General features: G+C 32.5%; 1 protein-coding gene across 1 annotated transcript in view; it reads left to right on the top strand.

Annotated features, from left to right (window-relative positions):
* LOC137400633 (atlastin-3-like) overlaps nt 1-15,390 on the top strand; it is a 59,650-nt gene that overhangs the window by 12,553 nt on the left and 31,707 nt on the right. Inside the window, exons 3-7 of the mRNA XM_068086963.1 lie at nt 415-606; nt 2,021-2,146; nt 3,432-3,590; nt 9,168-9,278; nt 14,784-14,925. Coding sequence (XP_067943064.1) covers nt 415-606; nt 2,021-2,146; nt 3,432-3,590; nt 9,168-9,278; nt 14,784-14,925 — 730 coding nt within the window. The remainder of the gene's footprint in view (nt 1-414; nt 607-2,020; nt 2,147-3,431; nt 3,591-9,167; nt 9,279-14,783; nt 14,926-15,390) is intronic.

Raw genomic sequence — 15,390 nt, 5'->3', positions numbered from 1 at the left:
AATTATGAATTAAGACTATTGAAATGTCTGTCGAAAGCAACAATAATTTTGAGTAAATTTTCAGTTATTGATTTTTATTTTTAAAACTGGTTTTTCTATTTTGTCTAAAAAATCACAAAGTGGCACCAATTGATTACAAATCTAAAATTAACCAAGCAGCAAACATTTTAATTTAAATTGATAAGATTTGGGTGGTGATATTACAATGTCTACAACATGTTAGGTACATACCAATATCCAAACTCTAAAGGAGACAATGGAACAGCCAAAATCGATGAAGCAATTTTTTAATACAGTCATTCATGACTATAAAAAGAATTGCTGCGATATTACTTTTGTTTATTGAATTGCAGTTGGTCAATTACAAGTGATATGTATATATTTTCCTTTTATGCATGTTTTCTCCTTTTACAGAAGCCCCAGGCAATCATCCAGCTGACTAAACAAGGTCCTCAATATGATATACCAGTCTTCAAACAACTACTGAAACAAGTGCCTGGCAATAAAGACACGAAGGTGCATGTTATAAGTATTTCAGGCAAATACCGATCTGGTAAATCATTCCTCCTCAATCTCTTCAAGATCTACCTGGACTACTACAGTCAGGTAGGTAACGGTATAAGAGGTTAAACTTGAGAAATTAAGAAGTTTAATAATGTAATATCATGGTTAAAATATTATGAGAGGTATATTGCAATCATCATATTACAGTAGACGCTCCTATAACGTAAATAATCTGTTCCAGGAACGTTTACACTATAACAAGAGTAAAATACATGTAAAGTGCCTAATCCGTTCCAACATCTTTCCAAACTCACCCCTTCGCCATGCAAAAAGGAAAAACTTTACTTAACTCTTTTAATTTGCGGGCTGTACCGTAACCACAGAATTATTGGTTTTCATCGACAACTTTTCTCCTTTTTACGATCAGTATCACTGGTTTTACAGACCATAATTGCGGTAAATTTACAACAACTTGATAGGAACTGCAAATTTGCGATGTTCATTTATAACGATTTGCTTATTTTTCTACGCAGCAAATTCTATACTGCAAAGTAAAGCTAATAACAAATATTTTGTATGTCTACAATAAGACAAAACAACAAAATCTTTCACTATAAAAAGCAGTTCTACGTGTCTGTCATCTATCACTATCTGGGGGTCAAGGTTAGAATTAGAATAATTTTTGGCGATACTCTAACTCGTGACATCAAGACTGGTAGACCGACACTGTAACACCTGCACCAATTGATCGCCTTTGTATTCATGAAATTGTGCAGCTATGCTATTCGCCTTTTTTTGACACATCTAGTGATCTATTACAATGAACTAAAATGTTGCGAAAGTTATATGCTGTATACTGGTAATAGATATAATGCTAAATGCATGGCGTTTTTTCTTCTGCAAGTGCGGCAAATTAAACTAACATTCAAAACAATTTTAAAAACTCACCCGACTCGACACTCTACGTTATATAGAATTTTTTACGTAGTAGGAAGCAAAAACTTCACAAAAATATTTTATGTTATCTGGAATTTACGTTATAGGAGTTGTACGTTATAGAAGCGTCTACTGTATTTATGTAATATCCTAGTTGCAATATATGGAATGGTTGTAATACTGCACTGTATAGCCAATCTAGATAAAAATTCTATTAAGTCTGTTAGATACAGGAATGCAGTCAATTATGAGTAACCTTACTGTAAATGTGAAAGATTCATTAATAAATTAATTAAATTGTTCATATCTGTGAACTAATAGGGTTTCTGGTATTGTAAATGTTTTTAATACTTTTAAGCTTTAGTTTTTCAAATATTAAATTACGAATTTGTGAAAAGCATTTGCGAAAATCTAGAGCTAGTTTTTTTGTAGCAGAAACAATCACAAGCCTGTGTTTCTATTATCCTATTTATCTAGTTTAATCTTTTGCTAACTTCTTTGCAAAATGGGTTTTGCAAGCAGATGCAAACAGAAAACAATCACTGTATATATCAATATGTGCTGTATACGGATGTTGTAGTTTGAAACAGATGATGGATGGACAGTTGCGAGAGATATACCAATCCGTGGATGGGAATGGAGGAAGTGCCAAATAGGCGTTACACATGGAATTTGGATGTATGTGTACCCAAAGATCGTCAATAAGGTTTGTATGTCCAAAGTTCATCAACAACGCGTATATACCTGTTATTCATCAGTCTATATCAATACATCCCACTTTGACATTGTGTGTGTATGCATGTGCCTGTAAGTATGCGTATATGCTATGTGTTGCCACATTTTTAGTCAATTTCATCTGAACTTCACAAGCGTATGTTCTGTGCCATAGGTGAGGTCCTCATCTTATTTTAAAACTTATTTTATTCATCTTTTCCTGCACTAATCAACTGTTCATGAACAGTTGATTAGTGCAGGCAATAAAGTGTCAGCTTATAAACAGGATGTCATGAGTTCAAGTCCCATGCAAGGCAATATTTTATGAAGCCCTTTAATTTCTGCTTTTATTATTTCTTCAGTGAGACGGTTTCAAGAAAGATTACGAAGTATTATAAGCACAAGTATAACTAAACTACTCCTTTCTTTTTATATATTGGCTTTATAGTGGCTATATTTTAATATCAACTTATAATTTTTCTTATTCATACACTTGAATGCAAAAAAACTTTATTATTCCTGTTTTTCGGGAAAACAATTAATCTTTTTTGTATTTGTGATAACTTTTACTGTCTACATTATTCTCTTCTTTCAGTTCTAATCAAGTTCATCACTCCTAAATATTAAACATAATTGCTAAGGCTCTATAAGTCACGTGATACCTTTTTGCACAGAAAGGGCCTTTTGATATCTGCAATGATCATCACTGATTAAAAAAAAACTATTGTAGTGATTGACTCAGTAAATAACATTTTCATTAGTAATGTATTCGAATAATGACCTCTATATGCAATCCAACATCAGTACCAATAGAAAGGTGCATCATCTTAAGAATTTTTATGTTTTCAATCAGTAAACAGGTTCGAATAATTCTATTATCCATGACTGCTAAAGGCTGTTGAAGGCTATGAAGTTTATACATGACTGTTGAAGTTTACATATTCAATGATAAATGTAAGCTGCTAAACAAGGATCGTGATAAGATAACTCCAAAATACTTGGGATTGACAGAATGAAATAGATACCATAACAAAATAATTAGTTGGCTTCATGGTTGACCAATAGAAATTCTACTTAGTTTATTAGGCTGCTTGTAAAGTTTTTCTGATTTTTATTCAGTGTACTTAACTAGTTCATCAACTTAACAAGCTATTTATTATGTTGGTCAATAATAGCAGAGCTAGTTAAACATGAAATGAAATCGTTCATACATTTATGTACTAATTAAACTGAATTCTGTGTGAGTTACTGATTTATACAAATAATTGGTTTTACAGAAAGCAATCATTCTACTAGACTGTCAAGGGTATGCGGATCCTACGAGAAGTGACCCAACTTTGGACAACTTGATTCTGTTCATCGCTCTACAGTTGGGCGATGTGCACATTCTGAATGTCAATCAGACTTTTGGAAATGAAGATCTTTCTCAGCTCAGTGTGAGTAGAACTCTATATGGTTTATATAAAAAGTAGTTTTAACCAATGCTCAGAAGTCAAAACTGAACAAATTATTTTGAATCCGTTTTCAAAGAATGGAAAGGAGAAGCCGAGGGATAAAAAGGAGCAAGAGGGAGGAAAAGCAACGGAGAGAAAAAAGAGAAATGGAGCGTGAAATTGGGAGGAGTGAAAGTTAGAAAAAAGAAGGAGGGAATGACAATGAGCGAAAGATAAGGAAGGGTGGGATAAAGAAAAAGGGGATGAAAGGGGAAAATGAGGAGAGCGGAAAAGAAAACAATTATTAGAGCAAAAAAAGCATGAAAAAAAAAAACAATCGACAGTGGACAAAAGAGAGCAAAAAAGAAACGGAAATAGAAAGATGGGAAAGGAGAAAATGAAAGATAAAAAAGGAGTAAAGGAGAAAAGGAAGAAAAATAAAGAAAGAAAAGAAGAGAGGAGAGTGAAGGAAAAAACGAAAACTGGAAGGTAAAAAAGAAGAAAGAAAAAGGGAGAGTTGTGACAATGGGAAAAGAAGAGAAAAGAAGCAAAAGGTTTGAGAAGAAAGGAAAATAATGAAAAAGAAAAAAATGAAGCAAAAAGGGAGCAAATAGGAAAAGACAGGGGAAAAAAAGAAATTGAAATGCAATAAAAAAAGGGAAGAGGAAATAGGAAGAAGAGAGGAGAACAGAAAAGGGAGAAAAGGGAGAAAAAAGAAAAGAAAGGAGAAAAATAGAGCATAATGAAGTAGGTGAATGGGGAAAGGAAAAGGGGAAGAAGAAAAAACAGAAAAAGAGGTAGAGGCAAAAAGTTGTTAGGTGAGAGATGAGACTGGGAGGCAAAGAAAGAGGCGATAGAGAAGAAAAGGGAGCTTTGTTAATCGTAAATGAAATATTTATTTTAGTAATTTTCTGTTTCAGACAAGTTGCCAATTAGCGTATATGGTCAGTTTTTCATGTTGGCAATACAGCCATATACCACAAGGGTAGTGACAAGACAAAGTTTGGAATGTAAACCCCATTCACAGTCGATAATACAAACATCTAGATAATTATTAACCAAGCATGAATAGTAAAGCATTACTATATGCATTCTCTTTGCTTCAAACGCATTATATTATATCTTGGGTCTAGCAATGGCAACAGATAATAATTACTAGATGCATTAAAAATAATAGATAATTGATTCGTTATTGTGATGAAGTTGACTTTCAAATTTTAAAAAAGGCCTTACTGATTTTATGTAGTAGAAGTGACATGTTATGTTTTTCTTTACAATGTGCTTCTAATAGTATTAAAATTAATTTTGTACAAACATCAGTGCAAAGTTGTACCAATACCTTGTACCTTGCATACCTTGTACACCAATGTTCAAAACATCGGTGTACAAGGTATTTAAATGTAAGTGTAAAATAATTAGCAAGTGATGGCTGAATAAAGTCTATTTTGCTACGATTACAATGAACAATTATGTGGTATACATTTATATGATTTTAATTCGTTTTAGTGTTGTCATCGTAAGGCAAAAATGTTGTGTTGAGGAGTATAGAAACCCATAGTAATTATTTAATGCAAGCACGCAGTGGTGAAAATAATCAACATTTTATGTAAGTACTGTACATATTAAAAACTAGCAACAGATTAATATATTAGCCTTAGTAACTATGGTTACCTACAGTAACTTTATTGTTTTTAGTGATTATGATTGGCAAGAAAATGTAATATTACCATATACTATGTGCAGAACATACTGTGAGGAGTTTTTACCTTTGAGACGGACGTATAACAAAAACTTTGATTTAACTTAAATTAGTTTAGCCTACTAAACACATAATTAAGGCTAAGTTATATTACGCACTGTTTTATATACGAACAGTCCATATTAGAAAGTAGTAACAAAATAATATGGTAACCATAGTAACTATAATTACTTACAATAACTTTAGCGTAGTTAGTGGTTTTGATCTGCAAGAGACATAACATTACTATACACCGCGTGCAGTATATAGTGCAGTATATACCGTGGGAAGTTCTTACCTTTGACACAGAGGTATAACATTGATATTACATGTTGATTTTAACTTAAATGAATCTAGCTCACTAAGCACATACTTAAAGCTAAGTTTTAGTATGTATTTTACTAAACTAGACCTCAACCTTCTCATAGGCTAAAATTTTATTACTTGTCGGTTTTTAGTTTCCTTTTTCCTATGACTAATAACAAATAATGCGGATTAGAGATATAGAGCAAGTGAGCCTTGTATCTCTTTAAGGCATTTTGGGAGAGATTTTGGCAAATAGCATATCAGCATTTTCATTATTTAGTCGTAATCAGTACACCGACTGCGAAATTTCAATTTCGAGACTAACATTTGTTGATCTCCTCTGGCGAAGAAGGCCGAATCAAATTTGGTCATCATATGGCGAGAACGGAAAAACATTGTGTTCTAAATAGTAGGATGAAAAAAATCTTACAACGATTATAAACATCTCATACAATATTGCTCATGCTTACATATATTCTATATATAATTATGCATATGCTTTTATATACACTATATACATGTATATAATTATGCTTTTGCTTATATATATGAGCGTAAGCTTACCTCTTACGATATACAGTATACCCTTTTTGCTATTGCATATGCTACCTTATTAATTAATACATCGTGTTCTTAGGTAGCAGTGCCCTGATACAAGATTTTGTTTGCCTTTCAATATGGAACGTAATATTTTTTTTCTTTTTTTCTGCAGAAACAGAAGCCATCTTGTAGCAACTACGTCCCATTTGGGCCGTTTTGGAAAGATAATCTAATCTACGGCGGTCTCGTGATGGCCGCGAATAACTGTCCGTTTTTGAGCTTTTAAGAGCTTGTAATCACATTTCCACTTTTTTTGCATCTACAACACAGCAGAGTAAGACATAGTGAATCTTTTGATACCAAATAACTGTAATGTGAATTTTGTTGCAAGTCACCCTTTAAGTAGCTAGTTATATATGAGTTACGTACATATGATGATTTGTATTTACGTAGTAGAAAACGATATATATACAACATAGTATACGACATACTTTGAGAAATATATATATAGATGTATATATATACATACGTACATACGTACATACGTACGTACATACGTACGTACATACGTACATACGTGCGTATGTACGTATGTACGTACGTACATACGTGCATACGTGCATACGTGCGTACATGCGTACGTGCGTGCGTGCGTACGTATGTACGTACGTACGTACGTGCGTACGTGCGTGCGTACGTACGTACGTACGTGCGTGCGTGCGTATGTACGTACGTACGTACATACATACGTATATACATATGTACATACATACATATGTACATACATACATACATACATACATACATACATACATACATACATACATACATACATACATACATACATACGTACATACGTACGTACATACGTATGTACGTACATACCTACGTACGTACATATGTACGTACGTACATACGTCTGTACGTACATACATACATACATACATACATACATACATACATACATACATACATACAACAATACGTACGTATATACTATAGTAATATATACTATATCTGTAATATATACTATAGTAATATATACTATATCTGTAATATATACTATAGTAACATATACTATATCTGTAATATATACTATAGTAATATATACTATATCCGTAATATATACTATAGTAATATATACTATATCCGTAATATATACTATAGTGATATATACTATATCCGTAATATATACTATAGTAATATATACTATATCCGTAATATATACTATAGTAATATATACTATATCTGTAATATATACTATAGTATTATATACTACATCTGTAATATATACTATAGTAATATATACTATATCTGTAATATATAATATAGTAATATATACTGTATCTGTAATATATACTATAGTAATATATACTATATCTGTAATATTTACTATAGTAATATATACTATATCTGTAATATATACTATAGTAATATATACTATATCCATAATATATACTATAGTAATATATACTATATCCGTAATATATACTATAGTAATATATACTATATCCGTAATATATACTATAGTAATATATACTTTATCCGTAATATATACTATAGTAATATATACTATATCCGTAATATGTACTATAGTAATATATACTATATCTGTAATATATACATTAGTATTATATACTACATCTGTAATATATACTATAGTAATATATACTATATCTGTAATATATAATATAGTAATATATACTATATCTGTAATATATACTATAGTAATATATACTATATCTGTAATATTTACTATAGTAATATATACTATATCTGTAATATATACTATAGTAATATATACTATATCTGTAATATATACTATAGTATAATAGTATATAATATATACTATAATATAAATACACTAGTGAATGCCCGCGTTGCATAAGTAATAAAGAAAGGTTTTAATCAAATTAATTTTTAATTTGCATTTTTCTTACGCTACCCATTGCAATGTAATGTATTCTAAGTTTCTTTATCTAATAAATTCGAGCAACTTTAGCTAATGATATAGGCTAGTAATTTAGCGAGTAACTAAGAGCCGTGTCTGAAGCCAGTATTAGAGAAAAAGATTGCATCATGATCTGTCATGCATCATTTACTTCAATAGTGCTAGATAAAGCGTGAAGCATTAAATATTGGCAGGTGTAAAAATCACCACCCCAATTGGTTTGACCAGATGAATGCTAGGGTAATGAATAGCACACCTCTCTGCATAATTGTTGTTTCTGAATTCAATACCAGTAAGAAGTCGAGTTTTGTTTCTAGATTTTAATCGTCATAACTGGACATATGGACGATGACAGACCATGTAACCAACAAATGCTGAGAATTGTATAGATACATGGATATAACACACAGTATATTTAAGTGTATTGCTAACATAGACGTTCTCTGTTAGAAATGTAGCTGCTAGATACTCTGACAAAAGCTTGTTCAAAGTCTTACCAAAGGTGGATTGCCTGGTGATAACATTTGGTGACCTTCTCCAGACGTAAAGTTGCAAGATGGCTGAACATTACTTGGTTTTGATCCAGCAATAATTTAGCAGATAGTTTGGCTGCCGTATTTAATGTCTATTTACCTCAGTAAACACGGGTATGTGTGGTTAACAGGCTATTGCAGTAGAAACCGTTTTCAGTGTCTTAAAGTGTAGTGTGCATTAAAGAAAGTGACTTGTGTTCTCGTGAATTGAATTGAATGAATTGTTAGAGTTTAGTGTTAGCCAGTTTTTTCTGGTTTTTTGCAAATTGGTCATCAAAATTAAATATTCACCATCTCTGGTGGCAAAAATATGAAACGAACCAGCTTTTTCTATGAAACAAGATAATATTTTAATAGGTTTCAATCATATTTGCTGAATGTAATGCAGTACGTACAGTATGTATGTACATTGTCATGTCTGTGTAAGGTTCCTCTAGCTTCTTCCTGTCTACATTAACATATTGCTGAGTGCAACTTGCATATCAGGTAACACATTATATCAAATATTTTAGGTATGCGCCCTTCATGCTGATGATGATGCAACAGGATATATTTTCCAAAGAAACGTTGTTTTGGTGAGAAATTGGGAATTTGATGAGAGACCAATGACGCTTGAGGAAATGGTAAGGCAAAATACATTAATATAAATTACTGAAAGTCATTTAAAAAACGTTCTTGTGAAAAAAACAACCAAAACTACTTTCGCTGTGGTCGAAAAGTTAGTAAACACTAGGGTAGGGTTGTCATATAGCCTTTATTAATTTCATGCATGATCTAGATTGTGATGAACAATATGTTGAAGGCAGTTGCTGACTGAAAAGTAGTAATAGTAATAGATAGAAAATAGTTTATTATTGTAATAGTAATAGATTATTATTGTTATTATTAATAGATTATTATTGTTAATAGATTATTATTAATAATAATAGTAATAGATTATTATTGTTATTATTAGTACCATAGATTATATCACCTCACCTTTCTACAGGCTCGTTTTGTTTTCAAACTACAGTAATACTTCAACTTACGAGTGCTTCAACGTACGAGAAACTTGAGATACGAGCCAGCTTTCAAGCAAGTTTTAGCACTAACATACAAGCCATGTTTGAGATACGAGCACTTGAGTCAGTTGCCAAGTATGCCTGAGGTGTTTTATGAGAACAGCATCACTCTGTATTTTTCAACTGCTCAGGTTATACTGTTGTACCGCGTTTTTTGTGCACGATTTTCTGTGCAGAATTATGTGAATTAAACGTACTGTGCGTAGACCGAAAGTTTGCCAGTAAATGAAAGATAATACAAAAAAAAGCAACTGATAACAATTGATTTTAAACAGAAGAATATTGAAAAATATGCGAAATGTGTATGCGTGATTGAGCTAGCTCGGCAATATGACAGAACTACATTCATAATTATCAAACAGAAAGATTATATTCAGGGCATTTAGTTCGCAAAAGGACTAACTATAGTTTCTAAACGGTGCAGCGATCTTCACGACCGCTGATGGCATTGGACAAACAATGGGCCGGTGACAGCGTAACTGAAACGATGCTATGTGAAAAGGCCGGCGCTATCTATCCCAACTGTTTAATAGACATTCGGACAAGCTGGCTAGGGGTCGTGCATTAACCATTTGTGACGACACCCGTGTTCGTCCTAATCGCAACATGTTGCAAGGGCAACAAAGGCAAACGTCCTTAGATAGGTTTATTTTAAAATGGCCGGCTAGTCGTGAAAGCGGAAAAAAAGGAAAAATTTCTCGCCAACCAGCGACAAACTTCAAACTATGAACGCCGAAGAAATTTTAATTACGTTTAGTTGAAAATGAAAGTTTGCTTATAGGTTTGCTTCTAAGTTTGTCTTTTAACACTTTGATAAAATCCAAATTTATCAAAGTCAACTGTTGTAACGAAGGATAACTTATATCTCCCTCCCTGGCAAATGCGAGTGTTAACTGCTATTGTATGTATTTAATTTTACATTTTAATTAATCACATTTTCTTGCATTATTTTTTATTTGTTGCTTTTTGAAAGCATGTAGTACGTAAGAACAATAACCAACATGTTCTTTCTGTTACAATATCTTGTTTTGAGTGTTTTATTTGCTTTTTTTAAAGTATGGAAACCAATCAATATATATTTAATTGTTCTATATATAAATAAATTGCACCAACATGCGAGTAAATTGACATACGAGCTCAGTCTCGGAACGCATTAAGCTCGTAAGTTGAAGTATGACTGTATTAAGAATACTACAAAATGAGGAACAACTTTTCATTCAGACCAAAAACCTTGGTAAACATAATCACTTCAAGCGTTCATGTAAGTTAATTAATTTTGATATGACTACAACAGTTTTGCCATTGATTCACCTTAAATCAGAATAAATTTGAATGCGTCAGCAATAAAGCTTTGTTGGACTCCAGCGTCTGCTACAGATTAGATGTGAACAATTATTAGAAGGTAATCTGAGGTTTACCTTCTAATTACCAAGGAAATGAGTTGAGTAAGCACAGAATGATGGCACTTGGTGCTGGCCAAAGATTGGCCAATGAGTAGTGGCTTTATTGAAATAAATGAAATAATCAACTCCCTAGAATATTTAAATCTGCTATTATTTTTAGGCATATCTATCGTTTCAAAGACCAGTTGTTCGATTTCTCATAGACTAACCTGAACAGTGAGTAATTTCAGTAGCGTTGTAGTAATGTCGATACTAAATTTCTTACTGTTACACTTTAATCAAAAGAAGGAATGGCTATAAATAATGATGAGTCATTGTTTTTAATGCGTAAAACTGAAAGAAAAATGGCATATCAGCTTAAGCTAAAACCAAATTAATTCTTTATCAGAAAATGTCAATTTACTTTTGCACTATTGCTATGTGAATATGAAGAGCAAGATATTGTATCTAGGTAGTCAAACTTGTGCCGTGAAAAAGTTTATTTACTTGGAATGCTAGCATTTAATGAATTCATAATACATGTATATATCAGTTTATTGGCAATTATCTATTTTAGACTAAATTACTATCACAAAGTAGAGCAGCCTTTAAATGTAGTAGAGATTTTTAATAACTCCTCTTTCTTGTCTTTGTCCTCTCTCTTCTTTCTCCTTTTTTTCTCTCCCTCTCATTTTTTCTGAGCTAATCTTGATGTCTGCTGGATGGTCTGCTCAGTACCTTATATGCTGCGCTACTAGAGTATCTCTCGGCCGTACAGAAATGTTATCTAGTGGGCAGAACAGGTTCAGATAAACTGACATCCTAGTGGTTAGCCAGAGGATAAGTTTTCTACTCCGCCTTTGGTTGTGGTCATGACATACAGTTTGGTGTGACTCTTTGTTGGGAATCTTATGTTGCTCCAACAGAATGCCCAGATTCGTCTCTTAGCTATGTGGCCGTTAACCTAGCTAAACTGGCAGCTTGTGTTGCAAGTTTAGTCTCTGGCAATCCAGCCTATGTTGCAGGCTGTATCAGGGTTATTAGCTAGCAGATGGAAGTATTTGAGCTGACCTAACTCTTTAATAACTACAAGGTCTAACATACTTCTTTCGTTCATTGATGTAGGAATGGCTGAAAATAGTCTACAAGATACCCTTAAACTTCTAACTTAATGACCTCTTTATTTGAATACCAGCTCTATTTGATCACCACTGTAGGGGAAGGATAGAAAAAGTTAGCTCCAACCTTTAATTGATTCTTCAATCTTAATGAATCGCCCATTATTTGATATCTGCGAGTCCATAATAGCAAATGATAAATAAAATAGTTTTCACAAAATCATTCTTATAAGGATTCAGTTACATTAATAGCATCAATAAATACATTAATTGATGCTTTCAGGGTTTTTGTTCAAATCAAAGTCCGTTTTCTAACTTCAAAGCTTTTTGTTTTTTTTTGTTAAAACTTTGACACCAACACCATAAGAATAATAACTGCATCAACGTAATAGTGCTTTCTTGTTTACTACGGGCTTGAGGCATCGACATATGTGAAAAACAGGCTTAGCGCCCATGCAGCTAAAAGTTTATCATTATTAGAGTGAAATGCAATGCGTAAGAGTTTTGCTCTGCTAAAAAATTGCTTGAACGCTAATGTCGACTAGTTTAGCAGTGCAGAAAAAAAGTTGAGGTCAAAAGACATTGTGGAAGGTATAATTGAACAGCCAGAAGAAGATGAAATTGTTCCCAACTAAAGCAACAATCAGAAGGCAACTGGCCGAGCAAACGATGCCAATATTTTTGTTTCCAAAATGTAAATTTTTGTTTCTGCATGTATCATAAGCATGGTTGTTTATGTCACTTCTTTTAGAAGATATATTTATAGCATTTGATAAATATTATTATATAACTTAACAAATTTGCAGATTTACAACATATTACGTGATATCATCCTTGCGGTTATCTTAACTTGGCCTACAAACGATCGACGCTTTTAACTCCTTTTCTATTGCATACAAATAGCCAGTTTTGCCTGAAAACTGTAGCAAGCATATTCACAATGAGATTTTATGCAACATTGTTAAATATAGATGCAAAATAACAATATGCCTTATAATGTATGTAGAAGGAAATAGAAAATTGGAAGCTCTAACAATTTGCAACATAGAGCACAGGTTTTAATATCCGCACAGGTATTTTGCAAGCAGTAGATATCAAATGGTAGAGTTATTTTTTTGGTTTTTCAATGCATATTTATTTAGACATCTACAACATGTTGAAGGTGAGTTGGCAGATTTCTTGCACATAAAAGGGTTAATGTCTCTCGCCCCGAAGATAAGTGTAAAAAAATAGGCGGATTTGCTTCACCCGTGAATTTATCTTCACAAAATTTTGATGAGTTACTTGAAAAAATACCGATGCCAGCCTTTATGTGAACGCCACCTCTATTTGACCTCTACTAGACGAGCGGTTGAAAAATAGAACGACAATTCCTGCAATTAAAGGTTTTACAGGATATACGCAGAGCCAACAGAGCCCACTTACCAATTTTAAGCCTTTTTAGGTGTGAATAACTACCTGCTCCCAAGTTACATTTTGATACACAAATAATACACTAGTCAATAATCTGTTATTAGCTTCCAGCCAATTTTTGCAGCTGCAAACTAGTTTTAAAAGAAAGCACATCTACTGACATACACTGCTGTTTGATATCACACATGAACATGGCTGTCATATCTTATCAATTATTAGTGTTCAATAGTTCGTTTTGCTTAAAAAATGGAACTGTATTTGATCTGCTTTGGTTAGTTGTTACAAATTAAACATGATCAAACTGAAGTTTTGTCATTTTTCATAAAATGTTTAGTTGGTCAAGGTAAAAAAATGTTTCCACTTTTGCTGGCTCAAAAAATTTGATTATTTACCGAAATATCAGTTAGCGTATTTTTGGTTCTACTTCTCTCAACATTGAAGACATATTTAATGCATCTCTTAAACACTACTACATTATAGGCCTAGTATGTATCATGATCACAGAGCACACTCAGTTAAGCGTCAATGGCTTCACAATGCTAGAATTCTTGATGGTCTCTTTTTGACTTAACCTAGTCAGTTAATTCCTGTCACAAAGCTCTTACTCACTTCTAGAATTTTTAGTCTTAAATCAGATGTGTAGTCAAATAAGCTTTCCGGCGGCTGCTTATTATCTTCTTTGGGAAATTTTTAGCCATCAAATTGTTTGGAAAAAATGGCATTGTTGCTAATTTTGTTAAAATATTTTGATTGCTTTGATTATTTTGTAAATTTAATGTGTAATTTCGAGTTTCACAGCTGACAGTAAAGTTGTATAAAGTATGGGACATGGATTGATCTTACTGTAGTTCTTGTTCTAGTCTCCCATGTCATATGACTAACTGAAACACCATATTGGGTTCAAGGTGGTGAGGTGATGCTGTTAGAACTAATAAAAATACTAGAGCAGATTACTAGCCTAATATCAATTCTTAAAGCAAATGTACATTCGTACGTATATCTAAGTGGGATTATTCAGACTACTCAAAACACTTACCTCTTCATTAGCTTTTTTTCATCAGCCTTTAGAAACGTTAAAATGATGTACGTAGACCTACATGTATCTCTCAATAACTCAGACATAAATTTGCTTTCATTTAGTCAATTATTTACAGTATAAAGTGACAGAGTCGGCATCTGCTAAAGATGAATTGAAGGGTATCATGAAGGCTTTCCGTATTTTTGGTGTTGAAACTCTTCCTCATCCTGGAAAAACAGTTGGTAAAGCAGATGAGACAGCAGGTATCACTATTGGTGGTAAGTTTGAGAGAATTACTGAGACCATAGCCTTGCTGAAAACATGAATATTTCAGTGAGTTACCGTCATTATATGGTATAGCAACATCAAAGAATTATTTGTAACTCAAATGGATCTGATGGTAACCAGTGTTAGTGAATAAGGCCTGTATTTTTACTTATTAGCTAAACTTCAGTTTAATAGATTGACATTCAAGTCTTCAACTACATGTATAATCAAAATTTCAAAGATGGTTTTACATCAAAATAAAATATCATTGAAGTTATGATTTAAGTGACCCAGCTAATTATTCGCTTATAATAATAGAAATGGTTTTGAACTAGGGAACCTAATATTAAAAAAATACACATTTAATTTTATGGCAACTGATTAAGATCATTGCTTCAACAATTCAAGAACGGCATCTTATATATCATGTACAAAAAATCCCATTTTTTACTCGTTCTCACTATCAGCCCAATTGG

This window comes from Watersipora subatra, chromosome 7, assembly GCF_963576615.1.
Source record: "Watersipora subatra chromosome 7, tzWatSuba1.1, whole genome shotgun sequence".
In the NCBI taxonomy this organism is placed as follows: domain Eukaryota; kingdom Metazoa; phylum Bryozoa; class Gymnolaemata; order Cheilostomatida; family Watersiporidae; genus Watersipora; species Watersipora subatra.
The sequence above is the reverse complement of the archived record's forward strand: the minus strand, read 5'-3'. Positions and strand labels throughout refer to the sequence as shown.